Raw genomic sequence first — 26,628 nt, forward strand, 5'->3', positions numbered from 1 at the left:
CATCCATACTGGCTAGCAGAGCATGGTGGCCACATTTGATGAAATTTTATCATTCCACTGCAAAAAATCTTGGGGTAAAAAAGGTTCATTAATCGAGCTAGGATTAGCTCCTCTCCCGTCTTCTAGCACAGACGCCAAAGACAAATGACTGTCCTCCACACAGAAGGACTTACTTGTGCCAGGCATACCTAGTAAGGGATGCAAAACTCCACAATAACGGAGTCAAGCTTCCCACTCAAAGAGAACAACCCCAAAGTAAAAGGGATACGTATAAAAATACGTGAAACCCATATTGGGTAAGGTTATCCGCTCCGCCAGATCAGGAGCGATAATGTCTAAATCTTGGCAATGGTCATCTTTATTCATAATAGGAATACTGAAAGGATGGATGGAAGAAGGGTACACGCCAATTGCTCACGTTCGAGGGTTACCGGAAGGATATTTCTCTTCGAAGTTTTTAGTTGTGATCAGACTTCTTGGGATAATGGTGCTCACTGTAGGGGGAGCATCATCATCAGCTTTACCTTTATTTTTTGACAAACTAGGGTTTCTAGAAGAAAAAGTCATTTTAATCAGAATGGAAAGGAAGGGTTTCTCTGAAGACGAAGGTTAAATAAAGGTTGAAGACAAAGTACGTGTTAAGTAAAGAGAGTTTGAGAAAGTTTGGAGAATTATGAAGTGTAAATGAAGAAGTTTGATTCGTATAAGTAAAAGAATAGACGGTTAAAATCGTGGCCATAATTACCTCGATACCTGGCAAAAATGATGCAAAATCATGGGATGACGCGTGTTCGGGGCATTAAATGCGGAGAAACGTGCGTCTAATCAACCGTCAGAAAATTCTCAGAGGGGGTCAGAAAATATTCCGCCAAAAAAAGGTATCTCTACCAACTTCCCGGTGACAGAAAGTTATGCCACCAGAACGTAGGGAGACTATCTATATAGGGTAAAATATGTTCATATTTGATGATCGCATGAGAAAGAGACACGTGGAGCCGAAGACAGGAAATAGTCGGGCCTGAGGGCAACGATCTCATTTGTTACCAGAGAAAATGACATTCATAAAGGCGAAATAAATATTTGTCACTCGGTAACATTCAATGAAGAATATTTTATAGCATTAAGTGTGTGGTTCGTTATAAAGGCCTTCACAGCCTGCCGTTACACATTCTTCAATAGTCTTCATAATTGTCATTTAAAAAGGGCTTGATCCTAAGACCTTGTTTCCTATGTGCAGCTATAAATGGTGAGCTCTACCATCATTGCAAGGGGGCGAATTTTATGACAAGCATACACTAGACTTTATTCAAAGCTCAATAACATTTTACTTTCTTGCTTATTTATATTGTTCTTACTGCCTCCGGAAGCTCTGTTCCCGAGCTCAAGATCTCTATCGTCTTATCTTGATTTTAACGCTAAGCCTTACATTTTTGTCTAATCATTTATGATTTTAGGATCAAATCAATTCACTTGTCCATAAACAACGTATAAATTCAACTATACACTTTTTTAGGGGAAAACAGTACTTCAAACTCCGTCATATTAAAGAAGACGCAAGGAATAATATATTTAACAAATATCAAAACCATTTACAAGCACAAAATTTCAAAAAGATGTGATCGACGATTTTTTATAAAAGAAAGCTAAATAAGCAAAATGTCAACGAAAATTTGAGGGCAGTGCAAGCAACAACGTGTGTCAGTGTGTGAAGAAAATCTTACATTAAAAAGATCATTTTTTAGAACGAAGTCACCTTGAACATAAACTGATCAAACTAATTTGAAAGAGGTTACCACCCCTTTTGACTTGAAACAACTTTGCCAAGCATATTAAAGATTCTTTTGGTATAATTAATCCTTGGATCCCTTGTAACGGAAACAAAAACCCAATTAAGGACACAATTAAATGATTCTGAAATTTATCTCAACATTATAATTTCTTATCCCTTTGAACTAAATTAACGATCCCTTAATAAGAAATTTTTATTTCTACTTGAATATTATGATATGTTTAAGATTACAAGTTTTAATAGTTTTATAGATATGTAAATCACATCATATTTAAGATAAAATATGTATATCGTCAAAGCCTTTATTTACTTAAATTTATTATATCAAGTCAAGCTGCGTAGCATAATTGGCATGGATGGACTAATATTCTGTCAAACTTTTGACTTGACAGCTATTAATAAATTTTATCCCCAAAATTCACGAATTATTTAGTATCAAATAGATGCAACATGATTCCTATCGTTTCTTGTGTATTTGTGGTTCTATAATCCTAAACGGTACCCCAGTGTCCTATAAAACCCAATAAGGATGGTAAGAAGAAGGTGGAAAACGACCTCACCCCACAAGTTGTCCCAAAAAAGAAATCACACGTGTTCAACACACAAACACAGACAAATTAAATCTTGAACTTGTGTTGAAACTAACCTAGTTGATTGCCTCATAAAGTAGCTAGGTCCCAGTAGTACTTTTGCTTTTTTAAAAATCAAAAATATATGCCCAGCCTGTCTCCTGCTAACACAGTCCGTGTTCATGTCTAAACCGTAAGCTTTCTTTCCTATGCAACACTTCACTTATCATATATTATAAATAGCTTTTCTTAATGTTATTTATTGACTCAAAAGGAAATCTTAAACTGAATTATCCACTCTCAAAGCTTTCCTCAGTACACTTCCAACTGCCAAGAGTACGTACTAGCTCCTCACTGATCAAGAATGGATATTTTTGGAAACTACAATTTCGACCCACTAATTCCTACACTGTCAACTTCTTTGTTGCCAGCTGAAGTACTGCCTGAATCTTCAACATCGTCCGATAATGGCAGCTGCTCAGGGACACCTAATTATTTTGATGAAGAAGTGATGTTAGCTTCGAACTATCCAAAGAAACGTGCAGGTAGGAAGAAATTTCGTGAAACTCGACATCCAGTTTACAGAGGAATAAGGAGGAGGAATTCCAATAAGTGGGTTTGTGAAGTAAGAGAACCCAATAAGAAATCAAGAATCTGGCTTGGCACTTTCCCTACCGCAGAAATGGCGGCTCGAGCTCATGACGTGGCAGCGATAGCTCTAAAAGGCCGTTCAGCTTGTTTGAACTTTGCTGACTCGGCTTGGAGGTTACCCATCCCGGCTTCAGCGGCCGCCAAGGATATTCAGAAGGCGGCTGCTGAAGCCGCCGAAGCATTTCGGCCATTAGAATCAGACATAGAAAACTCTAGGGAAATTATTATTGACCTTGTCATACAAGAGGTGGTTGCAGAATTGCCAGATAATGTGTTGTTTTTGGACGAGGAGGCGCTGTTTTACATGCCGGGATTACTTGCGAATATGACCGAAGGGCTAATGCTACCTCCACCTCAATGTATTATAGACGGATATGGAATGGAAGCTGATCATGCTGACATGTCTCTATGGAGCTATTGATCAATTTAATTAGCAAATAGTTGTTGAGACTAATTTTGAGTAGCTTAGTTCCCTGTAAGTACAGTCAAATTAAAATGCAATGGAAAATTGAGTATATCAATCCCTTTTTTGTGTGGATATTCGAACTTAAACATTTTTTGGGATTATGTATTCGTAGTAGCACTAGCAGTTGAAAATAGTTTCGCCTTAATGAGAATTGAGGGTGTTTACCCTTAAAACGGATAACAATTGAATTTATATATAGTTTTAAGGATATGTAGATTAATTCAGTATAAGTAATTAATGATGTTAGATTAAGCAAATAAAAGACGTAATAAATGACCAAACCAATAATAAGGGTAATTCCGAGCTCGATTGATGGCTCGATGAAGAACCTGCCCTCGATTCCAAGCTTGCACTTATGAATAACTTAAGAACAAAAATAAGAACTTTGAACAACAAAGAGAATTGAAATAAATTGCCTTGATATGTGTGTTACAATGTGTCCCATAGATAATAAGCTTTCCTCTTTGTATAGTAGGGGAATTTTAAGCACAATTCTAAGAAAACTAAAAATCTTCTGTTTCGCTAATCACTGATTTTCTACCGATATGGGCCGAGATTCACGTCGTGATATCAGGTAGGGCATGGACATCACGACCCTTTGTTAGTCATGTGCAGTCATTTGGTAATGCTCTCCGAAGTCTTAATCCTTGAGCCGGACCAGGAGGACATGACCCTGATATCTCCGACGACAAGTGTTTTGCCCAAGCCCCGATACGAGGGGCTCCTCGCACTAACTTCGATTCATTACAGTGATGTTCTTGCTCCGTTTGACTTACCGAGAAACTGAGGTGTTTAATGGGCCCGGTTTTACCCGTATACAGATAGTCCCCTCGTTTCTCAGAGAGTAGGCTTGCTGAAATGATAGGAAATGACAGATGACTCTGGTTCCTTTCTTTTTACGTTACGAAAAGGGAGCCGAAAATGTCCCATCAATTGCGTCGTTCTGACTTCGGACACGGGTCGCTCACCGACAAGTTGCCTTTGAATGCGAAGCATTGGCTATTTCCCTATAAAAGCTTCCTCTTTTTGTCCTTTTTCTATCTTTCAACCAAATTACTTCCTTCGAGCTTTCCAGCCATCATCAAACCTTCTTCAAACCTTTATATCTGCATCCTTATTCTTCAATTTCCATAGCAATCTCCAGATTTCTGCCCAAATTTTCTTCAACTCTTCATACCATGTTCTCCATCTTCAAAACTCGTCAAAACTTTGCATTCATTTCTCAAATTTTCAAATACTCCCCCCCCCCCAGATCACAATGGCCAAAATATCAAAAATCGTTCCTCAACAAGTTGCATCTTCATCTTCTCAACCGACCGCTGGTACTGAACCGGTTGCCCCTGAAGTGATCGTCCTTAAAATGACTTCCCCTGTTATGGTTACTAACGAACCGGTCACCGAGCCTCCTTTGAAAGAGTTCATTCCTAGGGGCTGCTCTATCGCTGATGAATTTAAGGTTGAGAAAACCTCGCGTAAATAGGACGGGGGCGAATGGGTCTCTAGATACATATGTTCCGTGACTGAGGATGTTCTTCCCATAATCTGTAAAGACTGTAATTGGGAAGGCAAGGACGTAGTAGTCCCCGGGCTCAAGGATGTCGTTACTACCCATGTGGATGGGTACATAAGTGTCTACATTTATCCATTCACGTTGGTTCTGGCGAACCAGTTCTGGAGTTCTGCAATAGGTACGAGAAAGACACTTGGTCGGAAGCTGGCGGGCTGAGCTCGAGCCCGAATTTGATCGATCAAATCCCTTCTTCGGGTGTGGACCCTGGTCGCAAGAGGTCGATCATACTGACCATCCCAGAGGATGCCCGGGTTTTGTCCGATTTTGTGGGGGTAGCTAGCTATCTCAGATTCCCGGTAACCGAGGAGGACCAGGCAAAAATGAATGTGGTGAACGTGCCATGCCTTTTCAATGAGGCGTAGTAGGCGCTGAATCGGGTAAGGCCTCGTTTCCTTCTATCTATCCATAGTTATCTTTATTTGATGTTTCTTACACTTTGTTTGCCTTTTTGCAGGTGTCGGTACTTCACCATAAGAGTTTCCAGCGGTACCGAGTCGAGGTCAACCAGCTTGAACTCGAGGTTAAGGTGTTATCCTAGAAGAGGGATTCATACAAGCTCCTTAGGGAGCAAGAAAAAGGGGTCATTAAGAACCTTCAGGCCAAGCTTGGTCGGGCTTAGAGAGAGGCATCGGTCTTGTAGCAGGAGCATGCCGACTTGACCGAAAAGGTAAAAATCTTCGAATTGAAGAACGAGGAACTAGTTGTAGTGGATAACGACCAAAACTCGCAGGTCCAGCAAAAAAATGATCAGATCGGCCAGCTTCGAAAGGAGATGGACGAGATCCAAGTCATGGTCACAGGTGGAGGAACAAAATTGATCATCTGGCCTTGGAGAAAGAAATTGATCTTGCAAAGCTTTCTTCAGTAGAAGTTCACCTCCGGGTGGCACAAGAGAAAGATGATAAATGGGCTAAGCTTAGTAAAGATCTCTAAGTACAGTTGAGCTCGGTCGTCGTGAAATTGGATGCCCTCGGACAAGAGCTCGAAGCAGTGAAGTCCCAACTGGATATGACTTCTGTTGATGCCGAGGAGATGGTGACCCAATACAAAACCGATGTTGAGGCATTTGAGGCCCACCTGAAGACCACTGTCAAATACGTGAGGCGACTTCTTGGAGGGAGACCCTCGAAGAGTTCATGCTCGAGGCTTCGATCTATGTGCCGAGATCGAGGAGGCCAAAAGACTTGAGGTCGAGGCCAAGAGATTAGCCGAACCTGAAGGTGAGGAGGGCTCCGAGGGTTCTAAAGACTCCGAAGGCCCCGATGGTTCCGATAATGACTTGAGCTCCGGTGAAGATCAGGCGTGAATGCCTTAGGATTTTTTAGTTTTTGGGGTACGTACTTTTTGTTTATTTTGAGGGTGTTTTTGTTGGGCCTATTTAAGATATTCTGGAATATATAAAATTCCCTCATTTGGGAATTTCAACTGTTTCAGCATCTTTTCATAATACTCATTTTTGCAAATATTTATAATGCCTTAGCATAAGATCTAATGTAATAACAAGTCATTTTTTTCGGATGTTCAAAAAGAAACCGACCTTGATGCAATGTTTTATCTGCTCGATGTTTTGGAAACTTGGAGTGACCGGGAGTTTTCAAAAATGCATAAGTATTTTTAGACGATGTTTTTATCGAGGGTAACATTTTGGTAGGTTTGAATTTTTATTGAAGGATTTATATTTTGATTTACGGGCTTCGGACGTCTCCGGACCATTTTTTAGGGTGGTCGTAGCCTTTTAGATTTGGGCATTGTCTCATAGGTTTTGTGCCTCCGGGTTTCGATAACCCGAGCCGCCCGAACTTGTCTCGGACGGCAGTCCCTGAGTGGGGGTAGCCCTCTAGGCTTGGATAGGGGTGGCACTTGGGCTCGATAATCCCCGAATAGGAATAGCCCTTAGGATCGGATAAGGGTAGCCCTTGGGCTTGATAGTCCTCGAACAGGGCTAGCCCTTAGGCTCGATGCTTTAAAAGGAAAAAATATGTAATAGCAAAGTGGGAACTTTCTTTCATTTCTGTGTGTAAAGTACATGGTTGAAAGCGTGCAAATCTTGGATTATGGCTATGGTGTGCTATGCGAGCACGGTTCATTTGGACGTTTGGCCCTTATAATAAATCTTAACCACCAGGCTTAAACTGTTTAATTACAACGTCCCCTTCTTATCTTGTTAAGAAGTCCAAATCAAGGGTGATGGCACCTAGTATTCGAGGTCGATCTAGTGAGGGCTCGGATACAGTTGATACGACCATTGATTCCGATTAAAAACCGATCTTCAATTCTAAGTTTGCACGATTTACTGTTTCCTCTGTAAAAACCTTGCCGGAAAACCCATTTGGGACAAAACCGGTTCAAGATAAAAAGAGTACAACGCGTACTTTCAGACCTAATAGTCCCACTCCCGTTTGGTTGTTGCCTGAAAGTTTTCTCCGATTCATAATGTTATAAAAAGGTGAATGAGGTCGTACTTTAGCAGTAGTACCGCTTTAAGTGTGTCACGTTCCAATTATTCAGTAGTTGTGCACCATTTTCTGCTTCGAGTTTGTATGAACCTTTGACGGTAATCCCGACGACTCGATATGGTCCTTCCCAATTCGGTCCCAGATTTCCTTCATTTGGGTTCCAGGTGTGCAGTGTTACTTTTATTAACACCAGGTCTTCGATATTGGAGTGTCGGAGGTTGGGTTTTCAGTTGTAGTAACTTTCTATATGTTGCTTTTGGGCAGCCAACCGGACTAGGGCAGCCTTGCGCCTCTCGTCCAATAGTTCTAGGCTCGTGTTTATGGCTTCACAGTTTGATTCTTCAGGCACAAATCAGAACTTGAGGCTCGGCTCCCCCACTTCGACCGGTATTAGCACTTTGGCACTGCAGACCAACGAAAATGGTTTGGCCCCGGTACTAGATTTTGAGGTTGTACGGTACGCCCACAAGATATTGGGCAGAATTTCCTTCCATTTCCCTTTGGCATCAGGCAACCTTTTCGTCAGGTTTTGAAGTATGGTCTTATTTGTAGATTTCGTATGTCCGTTTCCACAGGGGTGGTAGGGTGTGGATAGAATCTTTTTGATTTTGTGGTCTTCGAAAAACTTTCTTACCTTGCTTCCAATGAACTTCTTCCCGTTATCACATACGATTTCAGCCGATATCCTGAACTGGTATATTATGTGGTCCCAAATAAAATCGATGACTTCTTTTTCTCGGACTTTCTCAAACACTTGAGCTTCGACCTATTTAGAAAAATAACCAGTCATAAACAATATGAATTGAGCCTTACTAGGTGCCCATGGCAGGGACCGATAATTACGATTGAAAGAAATACAAAATTCTTAGTGTAGTCAGTTTTCTCTACACCCAACCTATACATTGAAATTTTAATGTTGGTTGACTTGGTTGTACAGGTGCATGCCTAGAAACTCATCGAGAACTGGTGAAGTATTTGAAGCATTATCAGATCCCGAGAAAGTTTTCAAGGCCTTGAATCGGGCAAACCGGAAAAACAACCAACAATAAACAACTGAACAATTCGAACCAGACATGGGAGATAACTAAGAAGACCCAGTTGTACCAATAGCGCCAGTGGAACCTCTTATGCCAAAGGCTGCTCTCTATGACTGGGCACAACCCACAGCTGAAAATATGGCCACAACGATTTTAGTCCCGCAGATACAGGCTGAATCATTCCAAATCATGAATAACATGTTGCACTTGTTGCAAAACAAGGGACTATTTTCGGGGTCACAAGTCGAAGATCCTCAACATCACTTGAAGAATTTCCTATCAATCTGCAAAACCCAAAGGCAGCCCAACGTAACTCCGGAAGCAATCAAGCTATTATTATTTCCGTTCTCATTGACAGGAGCTGCCCAGACCTGGCTAAACTCACTCCCCATTAATTTCATAACAACTTGGGAGGTGTTAGTCAAGCAATTCGTGAACAAGTTCCACCCGCCCAACAAGATTGCACAACAAATCGATGAAATTTTGAGTTTCAAACAGAGACAAATGGAGACACTGCATGAAATATGGGAACAATTCAAAGGGATGCTGGTTATTTGTCCGCACCACGGTATTCCGGATCTGATGTTGGGGCAGCAGTTTTACATTGGATTGTCAGATAGCATGAAAGGTAATGTTGATGCTTCAGCTGGTAGAGCATTTTTGAGCAAAACATGGAGAGAAGGCCAGAGTCTACTTGACAAGATGGCATAGAATTTGGGATGGACAACCAGGAATGAACCTATCACTCCAATGGTTCACTCAGTTTCCTTAGATCCATCCAACTCTATGGCTGAAAATATGGCCACCTTACTGATACAGATGAGTATACTCACTAAAAATATGGAAGAGTCAGGGCAGAAGCAGAAGGTACACATCGTAGATACTACCAATGGGGGCTTGTGCACATCTTGCATTAGTCAGCCAATTGGTAACCAGTGGAATGCAGAACATGATCATCATCACTACCTTGAAGACATAAATTATGTGTCTAATTATGGAGGCCAGAGACAGGGTGGTCAGAATTGGGGCCAGCAAAATCAGTCGTACAGGCCAGTTCAACCACAGTTCAACAATGGGAACATGGGAGGTATGAGACCTCCTAACAATATGGCACCTTACCCAAGGCCACAGGGATATAACAATCAAAATCAGCAGCAGGGGTATCATCATCCTCAGCAGCAGCATGGTGGACGATAGGAAGATGGGTTTGCTAGACTTGAGGCAATGATGCAGCAGGTTATTGGGTCTAATGCAAAAATCAGTGAAAGAGTAGATGCACAGGATTCAGCTATCAAGAATATTGAAGTACAAATGGGCCAGATTTCGATGTCTCTAAACAATCATCCTCATGGGACATTACCTACAAACACCCAAATAAATCCAAAAGATCAAGGGCCGAAGCAGTTGATGGCATGAGTTTACGTAATGGCATAGATTTGGACGTGGATCAAGAGAGGGCTCGAGAAAGCAGACAGGTTGAGACAATCATACAAGTGCCCATTAAGCTAGATGAGTCAACGAAACTGACAGAGGTGACAGTCCAGTTTGCCTAGGAAGAACATAACATTCAGATTGAGACTGAGAAAGAAGCTAAGACGGCCCAGGAACAAGTAGTTGAGGTAGCAGCTGATAAAGAGCAATCCTAAATCATTGGGAAGAAGAGACCTCCCGCACCATTCCCTCAGAGGCTGGCCAAGTACCAAAAAGAGGAGCAATACAAGAAATTCTTGGAGATGCTGAAACAAATCCAGGTAAATATTCCATTGATAGATGCTTTGAAAGAGATGCCTAGTTATGCAAATATGATGAAGGGCTTAATGCCCCAAAAATTCAATTTCCAAGACTTGTCCACGGTGACTCTTACTCATACCTGCAGTGCAGTGGTGACTAGACCAATTGCTGAGAAGCTATCTGACCGAGGGATTTTTACAATTTGCTGCACTATTGGTAACTTCGCTTTCGCCAAAGCACTTTGTGATTTAGGGGCGAGCATAAATCTTATGCCCCTAACGATTTATAAGAGGCTGGGGATTGGAAAATCTAGACCCACCTCTATGTTGTTGCAGCTGGCTGACAGGACTGTAAAAAGACCCTCAAGTATCCTGGATGATGTGTTGATTTAGGTAGGGAAATTTGTGTTCCCTGCATATTTTGTGATCTTAGACTGCAAGATAGATAAAGAAATTCCCATACTTTTGGGAAGGTCGTTCTTGGCCACTGGAAGAGCTCTCATTGATTGTGAGACTGGGGAGCTCAAGATGAGATTAAACGATGAAGAGATAACATTCAATGTGCACAAATCTATGAGGCGACCAAGTGAATTTGCCAATTGCTCTCTTATTGATGTCGTGGATGTAATTGTGGAAACTGATGATGAGATGCTAACTATTGAGGACCCTCTTGTTGCATGTCTGATGAACTTAGATGAGCTGAATGGAGAAGAACTGGCAGAATAGGTATTGACATTAGAGGGCAGATGGTTCTGGGATAGAACTCTTGAATTTGAGCCCTTGCACTTGGAAAATAGAGAAACTCCTCCAAGCCATATATTGAAGAACCGCCAAAGCTGGAATCGAAGCCACTACCCGCCCATCTCAGGTATGAGTTCCTTGGAACTGACTCCGCATTACCTGTTATTATCTCATCTAGTTTGTTAGATGTGCTGGAACAACAACTCTTGCAGTTACTCAAGGAGTGTAAGACTGCCATTGAGTGGACCATGACAGACATTAAGAGGATCAGCCCCGCCTACTGTATGTATAAGATTCTGCTGGAAGAGGGACACAAACCTTTCAGGGAACACCAAAGAAGGCTGAACCCCAACATGAAGGAAGTGGTGAAGAAAGAAGTGATAAAGTGGTTAGATGCGGGAATCATTTTCCCAATCTCTGATAGCAGTTGGGTTTGCCCAGTGCAATGTGTGCCTAAGAAGGGTGGCATGATGGTGATAAAAAATGATAAGAATAAACTGATCTCAACACGAACCGTCACGGGCTGGAGAATTTGCATGGACTACAAAAAGTTAAATCTAGCCACCCGGAAAGACCACTTCCCACTTCCCTTCATTGATCAGATGCTAGACAGATTGGCAGGGAGGTCACACTTCTATTTTCTGGATAGTTACTCAGGGTACAATCAGATCTCCATTGCACCAGAGGACAGAGAGAATACTCCTTCACTTGCCCATATGGCATTTATGCCTTTCGGAGGATGCCATTCGGCCTATGCAATGCACCCGCCACATTCCAAAGGTGCATGATAGCCATATTCACTGACATGGTAGAGGACATAATTGAGGTATTCATGGATGATTTCTCAGTGGTGGGGAACTCATTTGATGAGTGCCTTATAAATCTGACTCATGTGATGAAGCGGTGTATTGAGACTAACCTGGTTCTTAATTGGAAGAAGTGTCATTTCATGGTACAAGAGGGCATAGTCTTGGGGCACCGGGTGTCCAGTAAAGGAATTGAGGTGGATCGTGTGAAATCTGACGTGATAGCAAAGCTGCCACCTCCAACATCAGTCAAGGCAATCAGGAGCTTCCTCGGGAATGCCGGTTTTTATCGGAGATTCATAAGAGACTTCTCAAAAATCGCAAACCCTCTCTGTAAGTTGTTAGAAAAAGATCACCGTTTCTTGTTTTCTGATGATTGCAGGGTAGCATTCGAGGAGTTGAAAAAGAGGCTAGTCATAGCACCCATCATTGTTTCCCCCAACTTAGAGCAACCTTTCGAACTCATGTGTGATGTCAGTGACTATGCAGTGGGGGTAGTGCTGGGGCAGTGGAAAGACAAGCTAATGCATCCAATCTACTATGCCAGTAGAACGTTGAGTGGAGCCCAGTTGAACTACACTGTGACAGAGAAGGAGATGTTGGTGGTGGTGTTTGCTTTCGACAAATTCATATCGCACCTGATTGGCTCTAAGGTAATTGTATATACTGATCATGTAGCTCTCAGGTATTTGATTTAAAAAAAGGAGTCTAAGCTGCACCTGATTCGTTGGGTGTTGCTACTGCAAGAAGTCGACCTCGAAATTCATGACCGTAAGGGCACAGAAAACCAAGTCTCTGACCATTTATCATGACTTGAGGGAGCTAAAAACTCAGTTGAGGTTGAGGATATTCTGGAAACCTTTCCAGACGAGCAGCTGCTCGCTACTAGTCTTGAGGAAGTGCCATGGTATGCAAACTTTGCAAATTACCTAGCCAGCGGTATAGTTCCCTATGACCTTTCCTTTGTGCAAAAAAAAAGGTTTTATCGTGACTGCCGCATGTATAATTGGGATGAACCTTACCTATTTCAAATATGTGTTGATAATATGATCCGGAGGTGCGTCCCCGAGATAGAACAATCTTCTATTTTGCAGGCATGTCATGCGTCAGCGTATGGAGGGCATTTTGGAGGAGTCAAGACAGCTACAAAAGTGCTAGAGGCCGGTTTCTTTTGGACAATAGTGTTTAAAGATGCGCACCAATGGGTGAAGGGCTGCAATGAATGTCAGCGAACCGGGAACATTTCCTGTCGCCATGAGATGCCCATGAACCCGATTCAAGAGGTGAAAGTGTTTGATGTCTGGGGGATTGACTTCATAGGACCCTTCGTCAGCTCCTTTGGCAATAAGTACATACTTGTTACTGTGGATTACGTGTCCAAATGGGTAGAAGCTGCAACGTTGCCCACTAATGATGTAAGAGTGGTGGTGGGGTTTTTGAAGAAGAACATATTCACCCGTTTTGGGACCCCAAGAGCAATTATCAGTGATGGAGGCACCCACTTCTGCAATAGAGCCTTTGAGAAGTTGCTAGCAAAGTATGATGTACGCCACAAGGTGGCTACCCATTATCACCCACAGACCAATGGACAGCTGGAAGTGTCTAATAGAGAAATAAAGAGTGTGCTAACCAAGACTGTGAACGCCACAAGAACTGATTGGGCAAAAAAGCTAGATGATGCACTCTGGGCTTATAGAACTTCTTTTAAAACACCAATTGGTATGTCACCATATAAGTTGGTGTTCGGGAAGGCCTGCCACTTACTAATGGAACTTGAACATAAAGCTTGGTGGGCACTAAAACGGCTGAACCTGGATATTAAGGCTGCAGGCACAACGAGAATCACTGAATTGCATGAGCTTGACGAGTTCTGACATCTTACTTTTGAGAGCACAAGGTTGTACAAGGAAAGAATGAAGAGGTTGCACGACCAGAACATTGTTGAGCGACATTTCAAACCTGGGGACATGGTATTGCTCTATAACTCAAGATTACGGTTGTTCCCTGGTAAGCTTAAGTCACGATGGTCTGGTCCATTTCGAGTGGTCAACGTATTCCCTTCAGGGAGCTGTAGAGATTGCCTCAGAGAAAGACTCTCACACATTTAGAGTCAATGGGCAGAGATTGAAGCTATACATAGGCATGAAAGAACCAAAGGAAGTGTCAGAGATCCACCTGACGGAACCTCAGAGGCCGAGCGAGCCTTAAATGCGCTTGTCTGCGTCGTGCCGCGACGTTAAATCAGGCGCTGCGTGGGAGGCAACCCACTAATATTGTTGTTAGTGTTTTCTTATGTAACTTCCTATAAATAAAAAAATAAATTAATAAATAAAAAAAATGGGCATAACCGTAGTAGGAAGAGACGCAACACTGTGTCCTCCGCTAGTGAACCGGGAAGCTCTCGAGGGCCAGGGGTCAAGCCAGTGCACCACAGTTTGACAACACCAGGTTTGTCTCCAAACCGTCGGAGGATAAGTACAATGCAAAGGCAGATAAGAAATTGCTACATGAGGTACATATTGACCGAGAAGCCTTAGAGGTGGAATGCCCGAATATCTTCAATGAGTTGAGGAGGTGTCAGCTAGACATCCTCTTTGAGGTACCGGAGGAAGCCAATGTTCAGATGGTAAGGGAGTTCTATGCTAACTGCCTGGAACATGAGAATGGGGTTGTTACTGTACGCAATACCCGGGTAAATGCATCCATCGAGGCCATCCGCAGGGTGTACCGGCTGCCAGTGTTCAGGGGGGAAGCTGATGCTTATCGTACCTTTAACCAATCAAGTGCCTTGTGGGCAACTCTTCTTGAAACTATTTGTGTGCCAGACAGAGATTACATATGGATAAAGCACAGGATCATACCTAACTCCCAGTCTCTCAATTGGGAGGCTAAGTGTTGGCTAACAATTGTCAACAGTCGGTTGTTGCCCTCTAGCAATACGACCGATGTCAATCTACCACGAGCGGTGGCGATCTACTGCTTCATGGCCCATAGGGATTTGATATGGCCCGGCTCCTCCATACGAGATGCTCATTAGATCACCTGAGTTGCTCAAAGGCTTCTACTTCCCTTCTCTAGTCACCAGGCTGTGCCGTCTTGCTAGAGTCCTTGAAGACCCTAGAGTTGATGGGAAATTGCCACTGAAAGACCTGTTCCTCGCAAGAAAAATCAGAATTGGGATAGAGCCGGTAGTGAATGTTGATGAATCGGATGATGAATCTGATGATGATGATGTTGAGGTAGCTGAGATCCCACCACCTACAAGAGTTGATGAGGTGGGCCCTTCACAGCCCCGCTGCAGTACCCGCATGACAGCCCTGGAGCAGGATATGGCTTGTCTCCGCACTTCTGTCACAGACTTGGGCACCAGAGTTAAGACTCTGACCACTCAACAGGCAGAGTCGGAGAAGAAGATTATGGGATGGCTTCGAGCGCTAGGATGAGCATGTCACCTCGATCCTGGTACCGTCTCTGCTCAGGATTGATCTTCAGGGAAGTCCCCCTCCTTAATCTGCTCTTTATTTGTTGACATGGGGACATGCCATATTTTTAAGTGTGGGGTGGGGGATGGCTGTGTTGTAAATAGATTGTGTAACCTTGCATGCTATTGCTTTAATTTTGTTTTTGATTGATTAGTAGGGTAGGATCATGTAATTAACTTCGACTTGGCCCAACGACGGATACCTTTCAACAGGTCTCTTGAGGGACATAAATCGAACAAAATATATATATATATATATATATATATATATATATAAGGACTCTTCCTGATGACGGATATTTGAGATAGTTCTTGAAGGAAGTTAGTCTAGAGAAAATACCAAAATGATTTTTATTTTATTTTTAGGTAGTGTAGTAACTCCCCCTTGGTTTTTCGTTGGGCCACGGTTCTTTTCTAAGGGTTTAGCTTGAACCATGTGTAGGTAGTTTTTTTATTTTGTTTTTAGTTTTATTTAGCATTGATAGGCTACGAGCTGAATAGAAAGAGAATCCTTTGGCATTAGTACACCTGAACACAATCGACACTAGAGTGTAGCGCCTAGTCTCAATGGTTGACTCTAGCTAAAAGTGCCTTAAAGTTGTGTGTTTGTAGCTGACTTGAACACTCAAAAGAGAATGTCTTGATAAATCAATTCGAAGTGAATCATGTGCCATGTGTGTGTGAGTTATACTGTATTCTATGCTTTACATTTGATGCCTAGAACTTGCCCTGTGTATTTGCAAAGCGAAATAGTAGCTTCATTCAGTCTTAGAAGTGATATAGGCATTTTTTTGTTTAGCCAGATATATATAACGTAAACCCACCTGAATGGAATACATCTTAGTTAACCCTGTTGAGCCTATAAGCCTGTTTCTTTGGCAACCAAATTGCGAACCTTACCCAATTGTTTGAATAGCCTTCTGTTTGAACCCTTTTACCTCCCATGAACACTTGAATGGGTTTGACATATGCAAAAGTTAAAGTTTGGGGTGGTGGTTTGGTTTTGAGTGGAGCCAATGAAATAGAGGAAAGGTGCAGTTTTGAAGAATAAAAGAAGAAGCGCCATGAAAAAAAGAAAAAAAAATAAATAAATGTAGAAGTTGATAAGTGGTAGCTTGAGGCAAATGCACCTAAAGGAATGGGTTGTTATAAATGAATTGTGGGGAATATCTGGTTGGCATAAGAATGATTTGGAATGTTAATGTGTTGTGTATTAAAAGTGCTTAGGGAGGCTAGTCACTATATCCAAATATATCCTACCCATCCCTTGGCCTACATTACAACCAAGTGAAGTCCTAATTGATCTTAGACTGAATAGGCTCGATTAGTAGAGTATTACACTACGGGCAAGCCTATGGTGCATCTTTGTGGCATGTGAATGTTCTTTTGGAGAGTGAGCAAATTTTGTCCATCTGAGTTCCTAATTGTTTTTAATCATATCGATTGTCTAACTACTCCCTTGTGTGATGTGAGGGCATGTGATTCACAAAGGAAAGGCAAGTCTTGACTCTTGTATAGAGTAGTTTGAGTAAGTGCGAATATTTCATGGTACGAAAGATTCGACTATTGAGGCAAAGGTTGTTCACAACTAGGTGCAACTTTGGTAAATTGTTCAAAGTGTGAGTCGTTAAGAAAAAAGCTTAGGGAAGGAACTTTGATAGAGTGTGGTGGATTGCTAGAGGACTAACAATGATTTAAGTGTGGGATGTTGATATTAGGCTATATAGATGATATTTACACCTTAATATTACCATGCTTTATTGTTGTTTTATAGGCGAATTGATAACAAAATGCTCTAAATGGTGTTCTTTTACTTCGCAGGGAATAATCTAAGTGAGGAAGCACTACAGAGTGTTTTGGAGTCAATAAGGTGAAGAAAACGCCCAACCAAGAAGTACCCGAGCATAAAGAAGCAAAAAATGGACTGAGGTGCGGTGGAACCGCGATAGATCAAGTACTCGAGTCAGAATGTTCAGCGTTCACCGCGGTCGAGTCGCGGTCTTGCCGCGACCACGGTGAACTGTTCACATACCACAAAATTTTGGACCAAAGTGTAATTCGGGGAAAACTTGTTCCAAACCCTTATAAACTTTAAAAGCTCGCCCAAGACATGTTTAAGCTTGTTTTTAGACTACTTTGGAGGCAAGAACAAGTATGTGAAGAGTAACAAAACATTAGAGTTCTTCTATCTTCTCTTTATTACTGCAATTACCCATTATGAATAATTTAGTAGTTTTATCTTGTTTTGTCATGAGTAGCTAATTTCCTAGTCTAGGGTTTTGATGGAACTTATTGAAAGATGAACTTCTTGTTATGTTAATATAGTTTGCCCAGTTTAATCTCTATTTGTTCAACTATGTGCTTGTTGTAGTTAATTGATAGGATCCTCAATTAGTTGTGCCTATTTAGTGTGCATAACTCGGGAAAGAGTGCATATTAGGTAATTGTTGAACAACACCACTCCCAAAGTATATGAGGGATCAATAACCGAGGGTTTAAAGGCGGGATTAGGGATAACAAAGCCTTGAGTGCAATCTAAAGTGAGCTGTAATAAATAAAGCTAGCTAGCGTAACTCGGGAGAGTGCGTCTAGTAAATTGTCGTGATTACTTGGGAGAGATTTACGGTAATAAGAGTGCTCATGATTGACAGAGAATATTTGGTGAATCTATGTGAAGCATAACCGGAAGGAATTCCATCAATAGGGGAAATCATAACCTTAGAACCTTCTCTTAATTGTTTACACTTAATCATAGTTAGTTTTTAGTTGCTTATTTACTTTCATTCGTAGTTAGCAGAAATACTCTCAATTATTATTTACAATGTTTGGGAAGTTGATTCCGTGGAATTTAGTAAGTCTAACGAGAGTAATTGATAGGTTAATTCCTTGTGGGTTCGACTCTAGGCTAAATACTCAGATTATATTTACAACGTCTGTGTGTCCTTTTTATAAGGTATAGTTGGGCGTGATTAACGACCAAGGTGACAAGACCGAGTGTAGTAGTTCTCTGGGTTGATGGATCATCGGAGCATGTCTCTGACAGCCATCGCATTTTTGTACAAAGTCCCTTGCGTCTTTCTCCATGTCGATCCAGTAATAGCCGACCCTGATTATCTTCCGAACCAATGATTCTACCCCTGAATGGTTTCCGCAGGTGCCCTCATGAACTTTTCTGAAGATGTATTCGGTGTCTCCCGGCCCCAAACATATGGCGAGTGGGCCATCGAATGTTCTTCTGTACAAAGTATCTTCGGGCAAGCTAAACCTGGCCACCTTTATGCGTAGAGCTCTCGACTCTTTAGGATTCGATGGCAACTTCCCAGTCTTCAAGTAGTCTATATACTCATTTCTCTAGTACCAAGTCAAACTTGTTGAGTTTATTTCCACGTGCCCTTCTTCCACTACCGATTTCATGAGCTTTGCGACCGTTCCCGAGCTAAATTCGTCATCATCAATAGATGACCCCAGGTTAGCCAGAGCATCGGCTTCACTATTTTGATCCCGGGGTACGTGTTGTAGGGTCCATTCTTTGAATCAATGCAGTGTTACTTGTAATTTATCTAAGTACCTTCGCATTCGTTCCTCCTTTACTTCGAATGTCTCGTTGACTTGATTTACCAAAAGAAGGGAGTCACACTTAGCTTCGACCGCCAGGCTTTTGGCCAATTCAAGACTTGCAATCATAGCCTCATATTCGGACTTATTGCTAGTCGATTTCAAATTTCTAATAGATTGCCTAACTACGTTACCCGTAGGTGGATTTAACACGATGTCGAGTCCGGACCCCGTGGTGATTGAGTCACCATCCGTAAAAAGGGTCCAGATTCCAGAAGAAGACCCCAAGGTTAACAACAATTCCCTTTTGACTTCGGGTATTAAAGCAGGCATGAAGTCAGCCACATAGTCCGCCAAAATTTGAGATTTGATGGAGGTTTGGGGTCGATATTCGATATCGTACCCGCTAATCTCTACGGACCATTTGGACAATCGGCCTAAAATCTCGGGTTTGTGCATTATGTTCCTTAGTGGGTAAGAAGTTAAAACACATATGGGGTGGTATTGAAAATACTGTTTTAACTTCCTAGAGACGCTTAGCAAAGCGAGCGCCAATTTTTTTACGTAAGGGTATCTTGTTTCGGCCTCGCCATAATAGACAGGAAATTGCGTACCTTCCTCTTACTGGACTAAGACTCCACTTACCGCTACTCGGATACCGCCAAATACAGGTACAATTGCTCGTGCACCTTCAGAGTATGGCAAAGGAGTTGACTTGAGAGATGCCGTTTGAGTTCTTCCAAAGCATGTTGGCGCTCCGGGGTCCATGAAAAGTTATTCTTCTTATTTAGTAACAAAAAGAACTGATGGCTCTTATTGTAGGACCTCTGAACGGACTTGACACTGTCCACCACAGTGATAGCTTCTATAGCCTTGATTTTGTCGGGATTGATCTCAATCCCTCGGTTGGACACCATGAATCCAAGGAACTTCCCGGATCCGACCCCGAATGCGTATTTCTCCAGGTTCAGCTTCATATTGTATCTCTTCAGTATATTAAGGTTTCCTGCAAATGTTTCAAATGGTCCTCTACTCGCAGGGACTTAACTAACATGTCGTCAATGTAAACCTCCATTGATTTTCTTATTTGTTCTTCAAACATCTGGTTTACTAGGCATTGATAGGTGGCATCAGTGTTTTTTAATCGGGACGACATTACGTTATAACAATAGGTGCCAAATTTTAGTGATAAAAGAAGTTTTTCCTTGATCGCCCGGTTCCATCCGAATTTTGTTGTACCCAGAATAAGTGTCGAGAAAGCTGAGTATCTCGTGCTCGGCTGCCCCATCGATCATTCGATCAATGTTAGGCAAAGGAAAAGATTCATTAAGGAACGCCTTGTTTGAGTCTTTGTAATCTACGCACATTCTAAATTTATTCCCCTTTTTGGGCACTACCACTACGTTAGCTAACCAATTCGTGTAATTAACTTCCCGAATGGAACCTATTTTAAGGATTTTGGATACCTCATCCTTGATGAATGCATTATTGATTTCGGACTGAGGCCTCCTCTTCTATTTAACCAGGTGGAACTGTGGATCCAAGCTCAGCTTATGAGTGGTTATTTCCGACGGGTTCCTTGTCATATCTGTCGCACCTCCTTTTTCCGCCCCCGCGAGGGGCGTAGGGAGTTTTTCCAATTAAAGGACAATCGAAATGGGATTTGTTTATTTATTTCAGAGTCGCCACTTGGGAGATTTAGGGTGTTCCAAGTCACTAATTTTAATCCCGAATCGAGGAAAAGAATGACTCCATATTATAGTCTGCATACCAGAAATCCGGATAAGGAATTCTGTTAACCCGGAAGAAGGTGTTAGGCATTCCCGAGTTCCGTGGTTCTAGCACAGTCGCTCAACTGTTATATTCGGCTTGATTATCTGATGTAATACGTATTATAAACTTATGTGCAAATTTTATCCTTTAGCCGCTTTTATTATTTTTTATTTATTGTTATTATTTTACGAAGAATTGCAACATTGTGAAAACGTATTTCAAACCACGTCGCAATCAATGCACCCGTGGTTATCAACACATTTCGACTCCGTTGAGATTTGGATTTGGGTTACATAAATGAACACCCGTATTTAAGAAAATAACATTATTAAATACGCGCCTAAAGCGACTAGCGTATCATTATTTTGGGTAGGGCCGTGAAATTTGCTAAAACGGCCCCTCCCTAATTCTAAGCAATTAAATGTACATTTATTGAGGACCCCGCAATCTATATATTTTATTAAGCGAGGCTCATCTCATTTATTTTTAATGGACAAATCTTAAAGCGACTACATTTTTCTATAAAAATTAGTCTCTAAAATAAAGAAAGAAAATCCTAATGAATTACTAGCCTTTTTTTATTTTAAGAAAACATGACATACTAATTGCTAGATTAATACAAATATTGATGAAAAAGGAATTTTACTCTTAATTTCGAAATTATAAATAAAAATAAAAGTTCAACAACTAATATCCAAAAGAATCAAATACAACTCAGCATTGTTATAAAAAAATTATTGATATTAATTATTTACAACCATTTGAAACTAGATTTAACTATAATTACTAAAGCTTATTAGAAAGTTTATTAGACTTAAACGTTCTTCTAATCTTGCTTGAACTCAAATCATGCCTTAATGCCTAATTTACGAAATTTAATTTAAATTCATGCCTTAGCTAAATTTAGCTACTTATTCATGATTAACCTACTGTTGATAATCTTGAAACCTTCATAACTTAATGAATTAACCCATTTTTCCAAACCGATTAAAGACTAACTTATGTTATTTTTTCTTACCAATTATTATTCAATAATACATGAAATAGCTTAAATACAATCAACAAAAGGAACAAAGAAAAGCGAAATTAAAACTTCAAAATTCATTCTTCATATGTATTCATGCTTCATATTCGGATTACAATAACCAGCTTTTCAGTTGTGTACCTGATATTGAAAGCAAAAGAAAATGAATATGAGAATCAGCAGCAGTAATAACAGTACATCACAGCAACAACAGCCCAGCAACAGTAACAATCCAGGAAAAGAGTTTGCAAACCAGTAGAGCAGTAATCCCAAAAACAAAAGCTACAAGCTTTGAATGAAACAACAACAATTAATACTGATTTCAAACAAAGAAAGAAAGCAAAAGATTTTTTCTTTTAGTTTTTTATTTATTTATTTGAAAGCTTAAATATTTTTCGGAATTTTTCTTTCTCTTAAATGTTCAGCCCTTTTTTTTCTCTATTTCTGTATTCTCTCTTTTCTGTTATGTTCTCCTATCTTCAGATTCGTTCTCTCTATCTGTATTCTGTCTATCTGTATGTTCTCTACATCAGATTCAAGACTTCTATATATATCTCATCCCATAAATCTTTTAATCAATTAAAATCAACCCATTTTCTCTACCAAACCCATTATCTTCCACTCATCCCCATTACATTAAATAAATATATCACACCACCCCATTATATTTTGTCCCTCATGCCTAACATAAACAAATATAAGATTCCCCCACACTAAAATTTGTCTTGTCCCCCCTTTATATTAAACAACTATATCACAACTCACCCCATTACATTTTGTCCCCCATGCTTCACATAAAAAATTACAAATATGTACAATTCCTAAACTACCCCTCCGACCTTATTACAATTACTATTTTACCCCCAAACGTACTGCGATTTACCAAATTACCCCCATCAGCTATAACAATCAATTAATCAAACTTAACCAAAATATAGACAATATGATCAATTTCTAACAATGTTTAAACAATAAATCACATGAACATGATTTCTTCAATATTTCAACAACAAATCACATGAACATGATTTCTTCAACATTTCAACAACAAATCACATGAACACAAATTGAACAACAAAGAACAACTAAAATTTGATTGAACAATATTTTAGCAACAAACAAACCTATTTTCAGATTCAACAACAACAACAACAACAAACAAGTATATTCAGATTTCTAAATTCAATAACATTGAACTTCAAATCAACTCTAACAACATTACAACAAACAATTCCTATATTAAACTTAAACAAGATTATGAGACAAATTCAAGAAATAATCATAAATGATAAACGAGAAATCAAACTATACAAATTTCGGATTCAAGAACAATCAAACAAAGTATGGACATGAATTAAATTTGTTTTAAACAAAAACAACATGACGAATTCGACTCAAACAACATTAATAATTTCTGGAAAATACATAACAACATGAAACAAATTGAAGAAATAATTAATTAAATTTCAATTTGAATCTAACAAACATTAAACTAACAAATATTCACTTAAACAATAATACAAACATGAAATAAATATGAAAAACAACTAATTAAACTTCCATTTTGAAATCTGAAAATTAACTTAACGAAACATATGAACATGAACAAAACCAGAAATCAAATATCTATCGATTTTAGATTCGAGAAATATCAAAACGAAATACGGACAAAAATAAAACTCAAAATCTACTAACTGTATCGACACGAATATGTATGGACTGTTTCGACGAACCTCGACCAAAGCTCGACCAAACGACGACGAACACGAACCTAAGAAACAACTTGAAGCCACGCCGAAGCACTATCGGCAGTTGACGCGGTAGAAGTGAAGGAACAAAGGCAACTGGGGATTCGTTTGGTCACGTGAAGGAGCTGAAAGCAGCCACCATGGACGACAATGGCAGAAGCAGTAGGGGAGGTCGACATGTTGCTAAGGTCGTCGATGAAGAAAACTGAAACAGTAGCAGCGACCATTGCAGCCAAATCAGTGGCATTCTTCATGGACGACGCACGGCGCAGATGAAGAAGCGGACGAAGCAGCTGGAGTGAGGACACAGAAGTAGCTGGAATGGAGTAGCAACGACGGACTAGTTGTTGACGACTGCGGCGCCCATGGATGTCGAGCTCGAGCTTGCAAGTGGTTGTGTCGTTTGGTGGTTTGAATGAAGAACGAAGGAGGAGGAGCAGAAGTTGGTTGGAAGGGAGGCTGGTGAAGGTCAACTATGGACGTTGGGGTATAGCCATGGACGTTGGGGTGTTTGGAAAATTTTGAGAAGAAGGAGCCAAGGGGAGGGGGCGGATTCTTAGTTTTTAGGGTTTTTTTTGGTTTTCTTATGTTTTTGTTTTTGTTTTGTAAAAAATGAAAGACAAAGGGGGTTTGGGTCTTTTGGGTTATGGACTGGGTCGACCCAGTTCGAAATGGACTGGGTCGTTTTGAAAAATTGGGTATTTTTTGGGCTTGTGGCTTGAATTTGAAGAAGAGGCCCAATTCCGATTTTTTGTATTTTTGTTTTCTTTTTTCTTCTTTTATTTTTCTAAAACTAAATTAAAAATACTTAAACTATTATTAAGAACTAAATTAAGTTATAAAAGCGCAAATTAACTCCCAATAATAATTAACGCACAATTAAGTAATAATTAAGCATAAAATTGTATATTTGGACATTAAATGCTAAAAATGCAAACGATGCCTATTTTTGTAATTTTTAATTTTTGTAAAACACATTTAATTACTAACAATTGTAGAATTAAATCCTACATGCAAAATGCGACATATTTTTGTATTTTTAATAATTTAACAAATAAACATGCACAGACAAATACAAATAATTATTCAAAAATATCATAAAATATCACAAAATTGCACACCAAAGAAAAATCATTTTATTTTTGAATTTTTTGGGAGTAATTCTCATATTGGGCAAAAATCACGTGCTTACAATATCAAGATGGGACCAAGCAAAAAAATTATGTTAGCTATAAGGAATTCAATGAGATTTTTCCTAAGCTCGGGAGTTAACCCATTCCCAGGTATACCTTCCGATCGGGAAAGTGCTCGATTAGTACGACTTGCTCCAGCTCCTCAACCATCGACTTGGTGGCATCAGAATCGCCAGGGGCGATGAACGATCTAGGAACTCTGTAGTCATGACCCTCGCCTGTCTTTTGCTTCTCCGATTCGATCGGGGCCGGTGTCGGTAATTGCTATTTAATTTCTTCCTTACTAACCGACTCCAGTTTCTTTGATGTTGAGAGTGAGGATATTGGGATCACCTCATCGACCGTGAATATTTCTTTTGCACCCAGATGCCCTCCGTAAACTGTTTTGATCCCTCAAGGTATGGGGAACTTCAATACCTAGTGTAGTGTCGAGGGTATTTCCCTCATTTTGTGAATCCATGGCCTTTCGAATAAAGCGTTGTACATTATATACCCCTCGATGACGTAGAACTTCATTTCCTGAATGGTCCCAGCGGTGTTCACTTGCAGGGTTATCTACTCTTTAGTAGTTTCACATGCCATGTTGAATCCGTTTAAGACCCGAACTGCTAGCACTATTTGGTCTTATAGACCCAACTACTCTACGACCCTCGATTTGATGATATTGGCTGAGCTACGTGGATCAATCAACACACACTTAACCCGAGATTTATGTATGAGTACAGAAATTATCATGGCATCATTATGCGGTTGCACGATGCCTTCAACGTCTTCATCATTGAAAGAGATGGTCCTCTCCGATATGTAATCTCGAGTTCATTTTTCCCTTGTAATGGACACCTTAGTGTGCTTTAGCATCGGTCCCTGGGGACGTTGACTCCACTAATGATCATGTTAATGACGTGCTGAGGTTCCTCTTGCTCGGTCTGCTTGTTGGAGTCCTTATTCCTAAAGTGATTTTTTGCTCGATCACTCAAAATTTCCTAGAGGTGTCCATTATTAAATATTCGGGCTACTTCTTCTCTTAGTTGTCGGCAGTCTTCGGTCCTGTGCCCATGAGTGTCATGAACTTGCACATCAGTTTGGGATCTCTTTGGGCAGGATCAGACTGCAAAGGCCGAGGCCACTTGGTATCTTTGATGCGTCCGATGGAAGATACAATGTCGGCGACATCGATATTGAAGTTGTATTCCGATAACCTCGGTGCCTCCCTATCCCCGAGCGGCCTGTCAAAACCGTTTTTGCTCATGAGTCCCCAGCTATTATGACTTCGATCGCTTATTTCTTCATTCCTCGCAGGGTTATGTGAGGATCCGTTGCCCCTACGATCTCCGCTATATGGTTGATACCGATCTCTGCTTGGTCTTGGTTCATGATCGACGACTCTTTTAGACCTGTCATTAGTTCTGATGGGATATACGGACCCAGAAGGGGCCCCGAGTAGATTGTCCTCGACTCTGATTTTTGATTGGTACCTGTTATGGACTTCGTCCCAAATTACTGTTGGGTACTCTATCAAATTCTATTTTAGCTGCTGCGAAGCCAAAGAGCTTTGGGGGTTGAGCCCTTAAGTGAATGCCTGAACAACCCAATTTCCCTCAATCGGAGGCAGGTCCATTCGTTCCATCTGAAACCTCAACACGAATTTCCTGAGCATGTCGTTATCCCTTTGTTTTACTTTGAAAAGGACTGATTTTCTCGTCTTGACTTAAATGGCCCCGACATGAGCTTTTACGAAAGCATCTGTAAGCATAGCAAATGAATTAATGGAATTGGGGGGTAGGTTGTGATACCATGTCATTGATCCTTTAGATAGGGTTTCTCCGAACTTTTTCAGTATAACCGACTCGATCTCGTTGTCCTCTAAGCCATTTCCCTCAATGGCACATGTGTAGGAGGTCATATGTTCCTTTGGATCTGTAGTCCCATTGTACTTTGGAATTTCGGGCGTACGGAACATATTTAGGATTGGTTTCGGAGCTACACTCTAAGGAAAAGGTTTTTGAAAAAATTTCTTGGAATCCAGGCATTTCAATATC

General features: G+C 40.7%; 1 protein-coding gene across 1 annotated transcript; it reads left to right on the forward strand.

The window, feature by feature from the left end:
• Positions 1-2,605: 2,605 nt before the first annotated feature.
• Positions 2,606-3,530, forward strand: LOC107811322 (dehydration-responsive element-binding protein 1A-like). Its single transcript, XM_016636229.2, has one exon. The coding sequence runs from the start codon at positions 2,723-2,725 to the stop codon at positions 3,428-3,430; it is 708 nt and encodes a 235-aa protein (XP_016491715.1). The 5' UTR covers positions 2,606-2,722; the 3' UTR covers positions 3,431-3,530.
• The last annotated feature ends 23,098 nt before the right edge of the window (positions 3,531-26,628 follow it).

Source organism: Nicotiana tabacum, chromosome 18, assembly GCF_000715075.1.
Source record: "Nicotiana tabacum cultivar K326 chromosome 18, ASM71507v2, whole genome shotgun sequence".
In the NCBI taxonomy this organism is placed as follows: Eukaryota; Viridiplantae; Streptophyta; class Magnoliopsida; order Solanales; family Solanaceae; genus Nicotiana; species Nicotiana tabacum.